This window comes from Ursus maritimus, unplaced genomic scaffold (genome assembly GCF_017311325.1).
Source record: "Ursus maritimus isolate PB19 unplaced genomic scaffold, ASM1731132v1 scaffold_34, whole genome shotgun sequence".
In the NCBI taxonomy this organism is placed as follows: domain Eukaryota; kingdom Metazoa; phylum Chordata; class Mammalia; order Carnivora; family Ursidae; genus Ursus; species Ursus maritimus.
Window position 1 is genome coordinate 28,564,309 of NW_024426008.1, and position 16,527 is coordinate 28,580,835.

The window sequence follows — 16,527 nt, forward strand, 5'->3', positions numbered from 1 at the left end:
CATATCAGGCCCCAAAACAAGCATTAACAAACTTAAGACTGGGATGCCTGGGTGGCTCAGTTGGTTAAGTGTCTGCCTTCAGCTCAAGTCGTGATCTCAGGGTCCTGGGATCGAGTCCCACATCGGGCTCCTTGCTGAGTGGGGAGCCTGCTTCTCCCTCTCCCTCTGTCTGCAGCTCCCCCACTTGTGCGCATGCACGCGCTCTCTCTGACAAATAAATAAAATCTTAAAAAAAAAAAGATTAAAAAAGACCAAAAAAGATTGAAATCATATAAAGTATCTTTTCCAATCACAATAGAACGAGACTAGAAGTTAACAACACAAGAAAAACTGGGAAACCCACAGATAAGCAGAAATTAAACAACACGGTCTTCAAGAAGCGTCAAAGTCACAAAGGAAATTAGAAAACAGCTTGAAACAAATGAAAATGAAAACACAAACACCAAAATTTATGGTATGCAGCAAAGGCCGCTCAGAGGGACATTTGTATCCGTAAAAGTGTGTGTGAAAAAGGAAGAAAGATCTCAAATCGATGACGTAACTTCACACTTCAAGAGATTAGAAAAAGAACACACTAAACCCCAACCAGTCAGAAGGAAGGAAATAACAGAGATCAGAACAGAGATAAATGAAACAGAGACTAGAAAAACAATGGAAAAAATCAACAAAACTGAGTTGTCCTTTGGAAAGATCAACAAAATTCACAAACCCTTAACTAAATTAAGAAATAGAGAAGACTCAAATAATACTAGAAATAAAAGAGGACACATTACAACTGACATCACAGAAATGAAAAGGATCATGAGAGACTGATGTGAACAATTACGCTCCAACAAACCAGACAGCCCAATTGAATGGATAAATTCCTAGAAACATACCCAGACTGAAGACATGAAGAAATAGGAAATCTGAACAACCATCAGTGAGAAAGTGGATTGAATATGCAATAAAAATCTTCCCAAAAAAGAAAAGCCCAGGACCATATGGCTTCACTGGAAATTCAATACCGATCTTTCTCAAATGCTTCCAAAACATTGAAGAGGAGATAACACGTCTGATCCCCATGAGCCCAGCGCCTCCCTGACACCACAGCAGGCAGGGACCTTACAAGACACTGCAGATGCACGGCCCTGGTGCACTGTGATGCAGAAGTCCTGAACAGGACACTAGCAAACCTGACCCAACAGTGCAGATGAGGACCGGACACCACGACCAAGGGAGGTTTATTCTGGGGCTCAACCCATGATGAAGCCCTCGTGATGACCTGAATGGATGCAGAAGGAGCATCTGACAAGATTCACTGTCCCTCTGTGAAAAAAACAGCAGTACATGGAACTTCCTCTTCATTACGAAGGCTGACTTCCGCAGGAGCAGCCCTCCCGCTACCTGGGTGGGGGTCGGGAGGCACAGGATGCCAGGTCCCAGTGCACGCCTCACCCCGAGGACGGGCCAGGGCCTGACGGAGCAGACAGACACACAAGTGTCGGCATCTCCGTATTACAGACATGAAGGCTTGGGCCTTCCCCCAGAGCCTGTGTGGGCAGGAGGGGAGCAGGCCTGGGGTGTGCACTTGCCCCCACCACCTGGGAGACAGGCAGCCAGCTAAGCTCCCCCTGGAGCACGCCTTGAGAGCCACGTGTGGCGTGGCCCATAGAAACCACGTCGCTCAGTTTCTATGTTGTAGGATGTCTGCACATCTTGGGTCCTTGTTGACCCACATGCTGTGCTTTTCATGTAAACCAGCCCCCCTAGAGCCACCCCAGCACCTCCCTGGTCACTCAGGCCCCGGGTAGCTCACACTGGGACAGCCTCTGTGCAGCGCAAGTCACTCAAGCCAGCTAATCCTAAACGTGCTCGCCCTGCTTCTCCTGCTCCTTCCCACGGAAACCACGACAGGCTCTCAAGCACAGTTCCCACCCCTTCTGCCTCCTGACCCACTCTGGTCCTTCCCGCGTGGCCCCAGGTGCCCCCCCTCTTGGGAACTCTAAGTTACAAACTATTTTTTCAATGGCTGTGGTCTCCCGATCTGTTGGTATTACCATACCTGAACAATAACAAAACCCAGGTCAAAACACGGCTCCCGCCCGCCCGCACCCCCAGATTGGCTCACACACTGCAAGCATGAGGCTGCCCTTTGTCCACCAGGCCGTCTTCTGTCACCGGGCACGTTAGCCAGTACTGTCTCCACCAGGCCAGTAGACCTGGTGTCTCCTGAGCTGCTCTCAGGACCCGGTCACTTACGCCATTCTCCCTGTGCATAGGCAATCTCTGAGGCAGGGGCCCTCTGCTTCACTTCCTCGTCCCCACACGTCCCAGTGCAGAGCCCAAGATGCTGACAAGACGCACACGGGCTCTCTCACAGCAGGCCCGCCATGCAGCGGGCATACCTGCTTCTTGGCGCGTCTGCTTGGGGCTCGGCTCCCATGCCCAGGCTTCCTTCCCACCCCCGCCATGCCCCATGGTGACCCTGAGGTTCCCCATTCATAACACAGGGGCTCTGCAACGTGCGCAGCCAGCCCTGGCGAAGGGTGTGGTAGTGACTCTGAGAGCGTGGCCACCAGGGGGTGGGGTCCTGTGCCCCCTTGCAAAACCTAGGCTTGGGAGTGAGGTTGTCACCTTAGATGCCAGGGTCCCTGCCCTCCCTGCTGACCCATCGCTGGGCCTCTCTGACCTCACGACCCCTCAGAAGAGCCCCGGCCATACCAGGATGCGAGGGTGGCCTACCTTGACCGGGTCCGCAGGGGCCCCTGGGGGGCTGTTCTCGGGGTCAGGCTCCTCACCGCTACCTTCGCCCACGTCGCTATCAGCCACCTCCTGCAGGGCCTTGCCATCTGGGGCTGGGTCCAGGTGCAGCCCCGGGACTGCGGGGCCCTGGCCAGCCTCGCCGCCCTCCTCGCAGGGGAACTGCTCACTAGCCACGCTGCAAGATGGGCTGTCGATCCCGCTGTCCCGGTTAGGAAGCTTAGCGCCACCATTCAGCTCCCCCGAGGGGCCTGTGTCTGGGGGGCCGTCCCCGGCAGCAGCTGGGCTGCCAGGGCTCCCGGGGTCGGGGTCCTTGCTGTGGGGTCTAGGCCCGAGTGGCAGTGCTTGGAGCTTCCCTGGGTCTGCCCTCGGGAGTTCCAGGGAGGAGCAGCCAGGCCCAGAGTTCGGCTCCCCCAAAGCAGCAACAGGGGCCTGGGCTGTTGAGGGTCCCCCTCCTGACTCCATCCTCAAAGTGGAGCTCCCTGAGCTCCGTGGGGAGATGGCCGGGGGGCTTCCTGTGGGGGGAAATGAGCAGGGTCAATGCCAGCCAGGCATTGACCAGGCCCTGCACACGGCCTGGAGTGCAGCCCCCAGGCGTGTCCCCCCAGAGAAGGGTGGAGGTGGGAGGGGACCCTGTGTGGAATGAACAGCCCACACAGCTCCAGCAGGGTCCTGTCCAGACAGGCTTTTGGGGAATGACAAATGGAGAGCATTTTATTTTAAAAATGAATTTTTTTTTTAAAGATTTTATTTATTTATTCGACAGAGATAGAGACAGCCAGCGAGAGAGGGAACACAAGCAGGGGGAGTGGGAGAGGAAGAAGCAGGCTCCCAGCAGAAGAGCCCAATGTGGGGCTCGATCCCAGAACACCAGGATCACGCCCTGAGCCGAAGGCAGACGCTTAACCGCTGTGCCACCCAGGCGCTCAGGGCGTGGTCCTGGCGTTATGGGATCGAGCCCCACATCAGGCTCCGCCGCTATGAGCCTGCTTCTTCCTCTCCCACTCCCCCTGCTTGTGTTCCCTCTCTCGCTGGCTGCCTCTATCTCTGTTGAATAAATAAATAAAATCTTTTAAAAAAAATTTCTTCTATGTTACAAAAAAAAAGAAGGAAAAGAGACAGACACAGGGAAGGAACGAGGGAGGTAAAAAGGAGGGAAGAAATCCCGCAGTGTGAACCCACCTGCCGCACAACACATTTAAACTACATGCACAAAAATAACTGTCGTGAGAGCGGTGGGTCAGGTCATCGGGGTGCCCTTGGCATCACTGAGACCCGCGCCGTCCAGAGACCCTGCGCCAGGGAGGCCAGGCTTTGCTCCAAATTCCACCCCCACACACAAAGCGCCCTGAAGCCACTTGCTGCTTTCACCGCCCATCTCTCCTGGACGCCCTCACAGAGGAGAGGTGAGTGAGGAATCAGTGTGGGAGGGTCGAGGGGGGGACACAGCCAGGGGAGATCGACATTCCCCGGAATCTTCCTTTGACCCCACTCACCTGACGCCCAGTTCTCCAGGGAGGGCTCTGCACCCGGCTCCCTGCTGGCTGTGTTCAGGGTCTGCGTTGGCTGCCTCAGGCTATGAGCGTGAGTGGGGCTGGGAGGTTAGCTGAAAATCTCCTTCCTGTCCAACGGGTTTGAAACGGGGGTCCTGAAACAACATGCCAGGAGCATGAAAGCTGCCTTCTCCACCGGCACCTGCAGTGGCCAGGTGTCAGTCCAGCTCCAAAGGCCAAGGGTGGAAGGGCAGCTCCGTGGCCCCGCCCAGCGCCGGCAGCACTGGACAGGTCACAGGCCGCAGGCAGACGGAGCACATGGCTTCCTGCCTGAGCACAGGGGCAGCTCTGAGGGCCCAGCCAGAAACTCCAGGCCAGAACTGACCGTCCCCGCCCATGGTGCCCATGCTGGGGAAGTAGGGTCCCACCCGGTGTGCAGAGGGCCAGGGGGCACCTCCCAGCCACACCCGAGCACCCCCCTGACACCTGCAAACACAGGCACCCAGGGCTCACACCCACAATCAGCCTAGCGGCCCGCAGCTTCTGCACACGCTCCCCTCCTCCCTCGCAAGCTAGGCTGCAGCACCATCAGTAGAGATGGAGCTTCCTCTCACTCTCACACAGAACCGTGAAGGTGTCCAGAGCCTGCCCCCGGCGCCTTGCAGGCAGGAAGACTTCTGGGCAGTGTGTGTAGGAAGTGCGGCCACCACGCTGGTTCGGCTGAGCCATGAGGCCCCGGCTCTGCCTGCGACACCTGCGGCGCTGCTGGCTTCCCACGTGGCCAAACTGCTCCGGGTGGACCTTTCTCTAAGCGACACCAAAGCCAGAGCAGCGTGCACACGCACCGTTGGCCCTGCCACGTTCTGGACGAGCTTCATGGGGAGAAATACGAAGGTTTCCAAACAGAAAATACATGCTTTACTGCATTCCTCTCATAGCACAGGAGATAAACTCAAGTTCCCAGCACACAGACATGACACAGCCCTGCAAACGCGCCGGTGGAATGCGGGCCGCGCTCAGCCCCCGTGTGACCAGTGTGGCCGTCTGGTGCCAGACGGAGCCTCTGCATCCCCACCTCAGGGTGTCCTGCTCCTGGTCACCCTCCACCAGGGAGCGAAAGCACGCACCCCCAACAGGTGGAAACCGGCACAGTGCGCCCTCTGTCACCGAGCTCCCTACGGAGGGGGGGGGCCAGGTGGACCCAAGCCTCTGTCACGGCGCTTCCCAGGCATGGGCCTGAAGGACAGTGCAGGAGACCGAGGAGGTGGAGGTCACGGGGCAGAGCACTGGAAAGACAGCCCCATCAGGGGGCAGAGGCCTGCAGGACCCCCAAGGATGGTCAGCACACACGGGGGGGGGGGGTGCCCTGAGACTGAGGAGGAACGGCCGGAGGGAACAGCAGTGGTGTAGGCACAGGCTGGCCAATGCTGGTCCGCACCGGCGGCGGGGGGCAATTCGCCCCACGGGGAGCTCTGCTCCGGTCCCAGGACGCCCACCTGTTGTTTACTGGCCGCGTCACTGCTTCCCCGACCAGCGCTTGAGAGCAGTGACGAGCGCTCGAGCTGGGGCAGCCGTGCACACGGTCAGCAGAGACGTGGACGCACACCTCCAGCTTCCAGAGGTGAAAACCCCCGAGTGTGAGCTCAAGGCCTGCGGGAGAGGAACTTGCAGACGCCGTAGAAGATGAGCGGGTCCGGGGAGACAGCAGCAGAAACCCTCCACACTGAGGCACACAGAGAGAGCGACGCAAGCAAACGCCCGCAGCACAACACATGTGTACCTGGAGTCCCAAAAGGGGGGCGGGCAGGAGGTGTTTGCAGAAGTAATGACCACAGTTTTCCTGATTTAACGGAAGCTATAAATCCACAGATCCAAGAATCTCAACCAACACCAAGCACAAGAAATGTCTGTAAACACTTTTCCACACAGAAAACTCCAGGCTTACAAGGCTTCGGGGTGAATTCTAGCAAACACCGAGGAAGAAATGATACCAGCTCTACACAAACCTCTCCGGAGTGCTGAGCGAGGGCTCTAGAGAGAACTGTGCACAGTGCAAGCCGACGGACGGAAGACAAGGTACACACCTACTTTCCGTCTACACGAGTTCCAGAGACACACACTAACCTGTGGTCCGAGACGATGGACGGACCCACCGTCATGACCGGGGAGACTGTTTCACGGGGACGCGTACAGTCCACTGTGTCCGTATACCTCACAGACGGCGATGCCTCTGACTTGAGCCAACCTGGCAAGTCAACGTTCCCCAAGTGCCATTTTTTTAAAGATTTTATTTATTTGTTTGAGAGAAAGAGTGTGAGAGAGTGAGCGCACAAGCAGGGGGAGGGGCAGAGGGAGAAGCAGGCTCCCCACTGAGCAGGGAGCCCGATGTGGGGCTCAATCCCAGGACCCTGGGATCATGACCTGAAAGGCAGACGCTTCACCAACTGAGCCACCCAGGTGCCCCCCAAGTGCCATTTTTACAGAAGGGACAGGGGTCAGGCAGAGCACAGGTGGCAGGCCTGCAGCCTGGGGAGGCTCCAGCAGCCCTGGTGCCCATCTGGTCATTCCCATCCGGAGGAGTGGGGTGCACCCTTCCCCTAGAGACCCGTGAGCCATGACCACCTCTTCTTCCAAGGGCAGCACACGGGAAAGCCCGAAGCTCAACATAAAGACGTCCCACAGGGAGCAGAGTGTGGGGTACAACAGCAGAGACTACCGCCCCCCAGTCTGATTCGGGAAGCCGTGGGATGTAGCCTATAGCCTTGTTCACCTCAGGACTGGTCTCCCCACTGCCTTTCCAAGGTCAAGGTCAGCATCAGGGAAGGCCAGCCCAGTTCCCACCTGCGCTCCACACCATGCAGGGGAGCAGGGGGCTCTGGGGAGGGAGCACACACATGCACACGTGCCCACACTTACGTCTGCACCTCCACAACACGCACACCCCCCCACGTGCCAGGAGCCTTGCTCAGCACCTCTGTGTACTTGCTCACTCAGACACCAAGGTGGGTGATGTTCTATTTCAGACAAGGAAGCCAAGGCTGGCCGATCCTGGCCACGCTGGCCTGGAGAAAACCAGCCCCTGGGAGCTGGGCCCCACCAGACATGCTGCCCTGGACTCCGGGCTCATTCTGACACATCCAGGGCGAGGGTGGGAGTGGAGGTGAACATGGGAGCCTCGGAGCTGTCATCAGCCATCTCGACCTGGTCCTGGCTCTCACCTTAGAAGCCCTCAGTCCTCCAGCTCAGTGAGGCTAGCCCCTGCCAACCGCAGGGGAGCTGCAGCCATGGCAAGACTCAGCCAGAGCTCAGGGCCCCTGACACCCGAGGCTGCCACCACCCAGCATCAAAGCCCCAACACTGACCCTGGGGGAGGTTCGGGCGCTGGAGAACGACGGAGAAATGAAGTGCTCAGGGCGCTGTGGACCATTTAAGTGGCTCTGGAGTCCTCACACTGTCCGGAGGCTGCCCGAGACAGGCAGGGACCGTCCTGTAGATGGACCACAAGGCCGAACACTGCCCAGCCCCACGTGCTGCCAGATGTCCCTCCTCAGGAGCAACATGGGAACCCCTGCTAGAACCCCCGCCATCCCTGTCTCTTGCTGCCTGGCACCTGGCACCCTGTCTGATCCCTACTGACAGCAGCTGCTTCTGGTTGGCCTCTGAAACTGTCCCACCCTGACCGGCACAAGCCCCAGGATTGTGCAAGATGACAATGCTCCGTGGGGTTGCTCTCTGCCCCACCAAGCTCAGGTGGTAGTTCACATGCAGGTCATCTAAACAAGCACAAAAATACCCAGGGCGGTGCCACTGCACACAGATCCAGGCCGGAGACGAGGCTGCAGAACCCACAAGGCTGTGTCCGCAGCGAGAAAGGACCATGATCGGAGCTGCTTTGCTCCAGCGTCAGGCTCTGGAAGCACAGCCCTTGCCCGAGGGCTTCAACCTGGGGTCTCCATCCTGTCTGAGCATACGGAGATGGGCATGGACGACGGGCTGCCACGTGCTCTGGGATGTGGCTGGGGTCAGCGGGACCAGGGGACGGGGGCTGCAGGGCAAGCTGAGCACAGAGCAAAGGAGGAGGATCAACATGGCGCCCTCCCTGCGTGCTGGGATGCCCTCATCAGCTCATACCATCGCTTAAACTTCCTGTGCTTTCAAAAGCTGATTGAGCGATTGATCCTTTTTAGAAAACTTAGAAGTCATGGAATAAATAAATAAAATAAATAAATAAAAGCTCCCTGTCACTGTGGCAGTGAGATGCCCGTGTGGGCAGCGGCCTGTGAGCTGGATGGGCCTGGCAGGGGCTCCTAGGGGGGCTGCAGCTTTTCTGAGAGATGCTTCTCTGGTTTCAATCCCAAATTCCAACACCCGGTCCTCAAGAATGCTTTCCTCCCAGAAGAACTGGAAGCAGAGAACTGCCTTCCCACGACCACAGCAGCTTTCTTCACAGCAGCGGACGGGGCGGCAACCCCAGTGGCCGAGGCGGGCGAACACAGACGCAGCACGCGGGCGTACTGGTGATGGAACATTCCTCAGCTCTCAAGAGGCAGGACACCCTGACACCTGCCACAGCACGGACGGGCCTCGAGGACAGATGCCGAGTGCCCATCACAGAAGGACAAACACCGCGGGAGGTCCTCGGAGTCGTCACATCACAGAGACAGAGTGGATGGTGGGCGCGGGGGGCTGGGGCGGGGGGAGTCGAGCTTAATGAGGACGCGGTCTCCGTTTGTGAGGATGGAACATTCTGGAGACGGACAGGGAGGATGGCTGCACGACCACGTCAACACACTTAACGCTGCTGAACTGTACACTTAAAAGTGGTGGAACGACAGACTTTATGTTGAGTGTCCTTTACCACAAAAAGATAGCTTTAAAAAAGTATGTGTTTTAGAAAATTCTCGTCAGGGGCACCTGGGTGGTTCAGTCGTTAAGCATCTGCCTTGGGCTCAGGGCTTGATCCCAGGGTCCTGGGATGGAGCCCCGCATCCGGCTCCCTGCTCTGCTTGGAGCCTGCTTCTCCCTCTCCCACTCCCCCTGCTGTGTTCTCTCTCTCGCTGGCGGTCTCTCTGTCAAATAAATAAATAAAATCTTAAAAAAAAAAAAAATTCTGGTCAGAAGTTGTGTGCCTGAGGACCAGCACAACAGTGATTCAAACGCGCCTACTACATACCGCCGGCCTGGACCCCGGCGGTTCCTCCACACACCCCCGCAAAGCCCGCGGCGCCCCCGGAGACGCACGGCTGTGGCGAGGGCCTGGCCCAGGGCCAGCGCTGCCGGAAAACCTCTTGACCTGCTGCTGCTTACACGCGGCCCCCCTGCCCTGCTGCCCTGCCCCTCCAGGGACCTGGCGGGGGCGACACAGATCGGGGACTGAGGACCCCCACACAGATGAGGGAGGGGGCAGACAGACCCCCCAAGGCCACAGGCTGCGGCCCGCGCTCCATGTGGCCCCCAGCGCGTGAACGGGGCGTCGTGGGTCCCCCGTGTGGATCCGGGGAGGTGGTCACACATCGTGCAGCGGCCTGAGGCTTTGCGCCACGGTGACGGGCTGCTACCGCTTACCGGCCGAGCCACCGGGGACAAGCTGCACGTGCGGGGCCTCAGTTGTCTCCTCTGTAAAACAGGCGTAACTGCCCCCCAAAGGTTCCCAAAGCCTGAGGCGGCGCACAGCACTGTACCCCAATCGGCCACACCTCTGTGTTTGGCAGCGCGGCAGACGTACACGGCCGGGACAGCTGGCCGGGCTGCTGGCCTTTGGCCACTGACGCGCTCTAAAGCTCCCAGGTCCCAGGCTCCATCCTGCAGGACTTGCTGAGGGCACGCCAGGGCACAGTACTGATGATGTGTGCCCGATGCCGTCTTAACAGACGTTCCCAGACAGCAAGGCCGGAAATGCACTGGCTCCAACGCAAGGAGCCGTGCCGAAAAAGCTGACTCAGGCGCAGGGCGCCGCACGGCGCACGGGACACACGGCACGCAGGACGCACGCACACGGGGGCAGCACGGCGCACGGGACACACGGCACGCAGGACGCATGGCACGCAGGACGCACACACACAGGGGCCGCACGACACACAGGTTCACGGCACGCAGGACGCACGCGCATGGGGGGAGAGGTGCACGGCATGCAGGCCGCACACGCACGGGACCGCACAGTACGCAGATGAACGATACGCGGGTTCATAGCACGCAGGACGCACACACACGGGCAGTACGGCACGCAGGTGCACGGTACGCGGGTGCACAGGACAGAGGATGCACGCGCACGGACCGGGTGGGCTGCAAAACCGATCCCCTGAGCTGCTTCCACTTAATCTTTTCACTTACATGTTTACTTAATGTTCCTCTTTTTCTCCCTAGTTTTATCTTCTGTTAACACCCTCATTCTCATGTGCTTTGTTTGTATTTCCTACTCTGTTTTCATTTCGCTGTCGTCCGGGACACTGCATCAGTGTCCACTGTGGCAGAGCACAGACCGGTCCCCGCGTGGTGACCAGCTGCGCAGCAGAGCAGGCTGCATCTGGGCGCGCCTGCCAAGCTCTGGAGCCCTGCTGGGTGAACTAGTGTCGCGCCCGTGTGCACGGGAGCAGGGGTCCTAGGCCGACCGCCGGTGCCGCGGGCTCCCCACGCAACTGCACTTTGCTTATGTCTGAGATGTTCACCAGACGACGTAGTGAAAGGAATAAACAAGAACTTTCCTAAAGCTTCCAAATGCATGGAGATCCTGCAGCCTGTGTGCCTGCAGCCTGGCCCGCACACCCCAGTGGTCAATGCCGCTGCGGATGGGGGGAGCTCCTCACAGACAGCCTCCATCACTCTCACTGCCACCCCGGGGGAGGCCTCCCCACGAGGACAGGTCGCATCTGACTGCACAGTGATCTGCCAGGCTGTTGTGGGAAAGGGAGACAGGCAGAATCACCCTCCGAAAGCCACACACTTGCGGGGGCCAGAGCGTCACGTCCTGGGCGCACACGGGCTTCATGGGAGCCCATCGGAGCCCCCAGAGCCGATTGGAACGGTCAATCACCGCCCACCTCACTGGATGCCTACGTGGTGACCAATCATCATCATCATACGTGGGACCCCAGACAGAGGGAACATGTCCCAGGTGGAGGGAACTAAGTCCCAGACGGAACAGCATCCCAAGGGGAGGGAACAGAGTCCTAGATGATAGAGGGAGCAGGGCAAAGGGGAATCAGCCCAGCCCTCTGGAGAAATGTACCCGGAGACAGGAGGTAGCGTGTCGGGGCTGGAGCCAGGATGGGTCTCCCAGCTGTGGGTATCCAGGGCACCGTGCAGGTGAGTGATGCTCCATTCAGGGCTGGTTTCACATCTGTCCTACAGTCTGGCTTCCACACTCACCTGCTTTACTAGGTGCCTCACTCTCCTCCTCTGTCATCGGTGTCATGAGAGCCCACCTCAGACAGGTACGGAGGGTGTGAGGATGCCGTGCTCCCAGCCTCCCAGCCTCCCAGCAGCTGCACCACTGTCACTATACTGAGTGCAAGGACATCCCCATCCCTGGGCTCTCCAGGGGCTCAGGGCAACAAAGCCTCACATGTCTTCGTGGCCTCCGTTAGCCCCCCATCTGAACTCTAGCCTTCACAGACCAATCAAGGGTCAGGACTCTGCGTGTCAGAGCACACAGTCCTATCCGGTTTTGGGAGCCCCGGAACTTTCGGAGGTGCTGGCCTTTGTGGGGAGACAGACGTCAAACCCAAGGAGCGGAACCAGGGCCTCTGGCCCCCTGCAAACACGCAGCTGGAGTCAAACCACTTCCTCCCTGCGTACCCGGCCCCACCCGGCCCCAGCGAACTGTCAGGCTCCGAAGGTTTGAGTGGGGCCCAGCTGGGCAGCTTGCAGGCCAAGGCCCAGGGCTCCCTGTTTCCTCTCCAAGTACTCGGCCAGTTGCCTGCAAGCGCCAAGGGTCCCAGGAGCCAGGTGCTCTGGGTACAGCTGTGCCCCTGAACACACCCCTGCTCTGCACAAACACGGCGGGGTCTGGCTCCACCCCGCTGCCACCCAGGACGTCCCCGCCCCACCGGAGTTGGGGGTGTGGGCATCCCAGTGTGTCCTCCTCACCAGTAGCACCACCATGGCCAAGCCCCATCAGTGTCTAAACTATCAGATTGCAGAAGAACCTTCCAGAGCCACACATTTTGTGGGAAGGCCTAGCCCTCTAGGGACTGTGTGGACCACTCACCCTCCCTTCCTCAGCGCAGGTAAAGGAAGACCCACATTGCCCAGGGCCTTGGTGACAGGTGCACAGGCTGGACCCACGTGGGGGTCACCCTGAACCGGGTCAGACTCAGACCCCGGCCCCTCCCGGGCTCCGTTCATCTTACTTAGCTAGAATCCGAGGTGCCCCGGACGACACCCAGTCCTGTCCTGGCCGACGGCACACACACTGCTGGCTGTGCCCACAACACGCTGGCTCTTCACGGAGATCACAGACTAAGCCAGGGGGCACCCCAGGAGCCAAAGGAGCACAGACAAGCCACTCACCCACCACCACAGGGCTCCTGTCCTTGAAGCCACCAACGCCAAGCCGCTCCTGTTCTCCACATCCTCATCCCCAAAAGTGCCCCTTGCGGGATCAGCATAGGCCCTGGGGGTCGGCGAAGACCCCAGAGCTAGCACCACTCACCTGCCGGCCACGGCAGCGCGCGCCTCGGCCCGGGGCGGACTTCAGGCAGCGGCGAAACACAACTTCCTTCTGCTGGTTTTGCAATACGGGTCACCAAAGACGGTGCCTTCGCATTTCCGCATCGTCACACGCCCAAGTTCTCTGGTTCCCCAGCTGCCTCCTCTGTGAAAACACAGCCCAAGCCGGCTGGAGAGCTGGCGGGGCCCCCGTGAGGCTCTGCGCCACGGCCTGCGGTGGTCTCACGGCGCCTGAGCCGTCCCCGGGAGGACGCGTGGAGGCACCGCCTTCCTGCTTCCATCGCGCCCCGTGGGCTTGTCTGCTCAGACCGGGGGGACACGACACTGGGATCCTCAGGGGCTCCAGCAGGCCTGAGCAGTGGGGTCCCCCAGCTGAGAGGGGGCCCGTGCACTCAGAGGAGCACCCTTGTCACGGGGCAGCTCCGCGACCCCAGGGCAAAGTAAACGCACGAAGACGTGGAGTCCTACGGAGCCGAGAGCGTGAGCTCTGCGTCCGCGCCCGTGGTGGCTTCTTCGTCCCGCCCTGCATGCTTCTTGAGAAGCAAAGGGCGTTCTTTGAGCCTTGGTGTCCCTGTTGCTGGCAGGGGTCACCGCAGAGCCCCCCAGGGGCAGCGCCTCGCACACAGGGAACACGCCAGTGTGAGGAACTCAGCACAGGGGCGCCAACGAGGTCGTTTCTCCAGCGCAGGCGGACCTGCCTCGCGCATGCCCAGAGCGCACAGCGGCAGCGAAGTCGCTCCCGTGCTCAATGCGGGAGGGGGAGTTGGTCAGGCTGCGACACCACCCACTTTACCTCCAGATAGCCGTCCTTGTAACCCAGGATTTGAGGAAGTCTGTCCAGTCGCTGTGGTAGCCCCCTGCACGGACACAGCTGTGCCTCCCTCCAGGGACGCGAAGACCCAGGTGAGCACGCATAGCGCAGACCGTCCGGCCCCCAGCCGCCGCGGAGGCCTCAGAGCTGCCCCACCCAGCAGGTGACAGGACGGTGGCCGCAGTCTCAGAGGCACCTGGGCTCACACCCCGGCTCTCGGGCTGAGACCCCTCAGAGCCCCGGTCCTCTGCCGTAAAACGGGAAGGGTATGGGATGCGCAGAGCTTTTGTGAGGAACGAGGGCCTGGCCTGTGGCGGGTGGCCCCTCCAGGTGCCAAGAGCAGCACCTGCCACCTTCCCCCAGCACGGCCCTTGCCCACCGACATCCCTGAGCCAGGAGCCTGGCAGTGAGACCCCATCGGGACAGAGCCCCCCTGCACAGAAACGGTCTGCGGAGGCAGGGCTGGGAGGGGCAGCTGCTCAGCTGTCACCACCCAAAAGGGGATGGACAAAAAGTGGAGCGGGATGAGCCCTGGCTGGAAAGCATCCAGAGGGGGGCAGCTCTGCCTGGGCGGTGGCACCGTCCACCAAGGAACGCACTTGGCAACAACGAGTGTTTTCATCGTATAGAATATTAAGCAGCAGGGCATGGCCCCTCGCGGCTGTGTTTCATCGGCGCCTCTTTGAGCGCAAGACCATGGGACAGTGGTATGGCTCCCACTTTCTCCTGGGGAGTGGAGGGACCACGTGAGCTGGCTCCCAGCCTCCCCGGCAGCAGGCAGGGCCACAGGACCCAGCCCTGGACCACAGGAGCCACGTACCCCTCCAGCCCTGGCCCCTCATTAAACACACAGAGAATTAATGTGTTTATTTTTTTGTAAAGAAAACATATCAAGATAGCCATATTCTCTCTCCTGCCTTTTAAGAGAATTCTGGGCACAAACAACATTAAAATTCAATGTTTCCTGAACATGGCGTGGCGCCCGGGTTGGGTGCTGACGGTCTGTAGTCTGTGGTTATTCTGCCAGGCTAACTTCTGGACAAATGGAGGCGCTGACAGCGGGAGAAGCCGCATCAGGGCTGCAGGGGAACCTTCTGTACTGTCTTCACAACTTGTCTGCACATCTGGAATTACTCCAAAATCAAAGGCTTTTAGGTTCAACATTTCATGTTCCATGGATGGAGCAGTCCTGTTGTGGGACCACGAGCCACACTGCTTCTCTCAGAATCTTTCAGCATTTCACGTCCTGAAAAGCTCCCTGGCTCCACAGTGACCACTGAGGTGGCACGAGGGACAGAGGATGGTCACGACAGTCCCCAGACACAGAACAGCCTGTCTGATGTTTACATGTGTGGAGCTGCCTCGACTCAACCCACACTTGGTTTTGTTGCTAAATGGCTCGGTTTTGTGTTTTTAAGATTCAGATGGCTGGCCCCCATTGGGTGAGTCACCTCCGTCACTGAGTCTGGGTGAGGGGTGAGGGATGAGTGGGCTGTGGAATGATCCAGAAACTGATAGCTCGGGGCAAAGTTCAGGGACAGCTAGCTCACGGAACAGGAAATCTAACTGGCAGGCACACACGTGATGAGACAGCTACAGCCCACACCCGAGTATCCTCTCTTCCCATCAGGTTAGCAAAGACCCCTCCACATGATGGGGGGGGGCAGAAGGGGACATTTGCCCTTTGACTCAGCACTCGCCACTCCAGGGATGGGTGCTGGGCCTACCTGCACAGGTGCAGAGCAGCAAGGTGCCAGGCGGTTCCTACGCCAGGGCAGGTAGGAGCAAGACTGGGAACAACCAAGGCCCACCTTGAGGGTGCCGGCGGGTCCACCGCGTGGTGCCTGGTCAGTGCAGAGAAACACCCGCCTGATGGGTGGGGTGGCGAGACCACCTCACGGGCAGACACAGCGGGTCACTAGATGGGATGAGGTACCCAGCCACCGATGTTCTAGTTGTGAACTCTGCAAACTCTTAAAAATGGTTCTGGGAAAACGTGTTACCTCTCTAACGTGGGGGAAGCACAAACAGGGCAAATTATTGACTCTTGATAAATGAATTCGTGCATCTTTTCCATAAGTTTGAAAAATTTAAAAACTGTAAAATGGCTATCTTATGGATGCAGCCAGGGTGAGAGGGAGAGTTCTCCTGGATCTTTCTGGGTTTTTTTACCCATGTTACCATGTCGTCTATTTTTCAATTTAGTAATTTTTATAGGACCATGATAACAAACACAAATTTTAAAATTTCACTTTCTTCTCATGGCTTGTCCCCATGCCAAAGGTCGCACAGAGTCAAGACACAGGCTGGTGCTCCACAGAGGAGCGGAGGGGGCACGGGGGAGGGCCAGCACAGCAGGGGGCATGAGGAGCACAGGAGCACAGGGTGGGAGCACTGCCACCCCAGAGAAGAAGGGAGGCCTGAAAAGGAGCCAACAGTGGTTGAGGGGCACCCCTCTCCCCACACCTTGTGGAAGGCAATTTGGAGCCTGGACAGAAGCAGAGTGGACACTAGCAGCTCACAGTCCTGCCCCTGCTGCAGCCCGTGCACGTGTCCGTCCTTCGTCCCACAGGACAGCTGTATTTGTAATGGGGAAAACTGGAGGTGTGAGTGTCTGACAATGGAAAACAGAAGATTAGCACGGGTAGGGAGTTTCTATGATAAGTAAAATGATTTAATTTATTAAGATAATTACTGTAGTAATAAAATTACATTAAACTAGGACAAGGCAGGTGGTGTCACACGGGGATAGAGAGATACATCAGTGAGACAGAATGGGGAGTCCAGATGTGCAATCACATGCATGTGGCGGGT

At 58.6% G+C, this 16,527-nt stretch overlaps 1 protein-coding gene across 2 annotated transcripts in view; it reads right to left on the reverse strand.

Moving 5' to 3' along the window:
• The window catches only part of FGD3 (FYVE, RhoGEF and PH domain containing 3), a 35,464-nt gene extending 22,428 nt beyond the window's left edge, over positions 1 to 13,036 (reverse strand). Inside the window, exons 1-3 of one of the 2 annotated variants that reach the window (XM_040620372.1) lie at positions 12,886 to 13,036; positions 4,239 to 4,390; positions 2,725 to 3,257 (exon numbers count right to left, since the gene is read on the reverse strand). In XM_040620372.1, coding sequence (XP_040476306.1) covers positions 2,725 to 3,207 — 483 coding nt within the window. In that variant the 5' untranslated portion in view covers positions 3,208 to 3,257; positions 4,239 to 4,390; positions 12,886 to 13,036. Of the gene's footprint in view, positions 1 to 2,724; positions 3,258 to 4,238; positions 4,391 to 12,743; positions 12,766 to 12,885 lie in introns of those variants that run through there. The other variant, XM_040620373.1, reaches the window with a different exon arrangement.
• Positions 13,037 to 16,527: the final 3,491 nt, after the last annotated feature.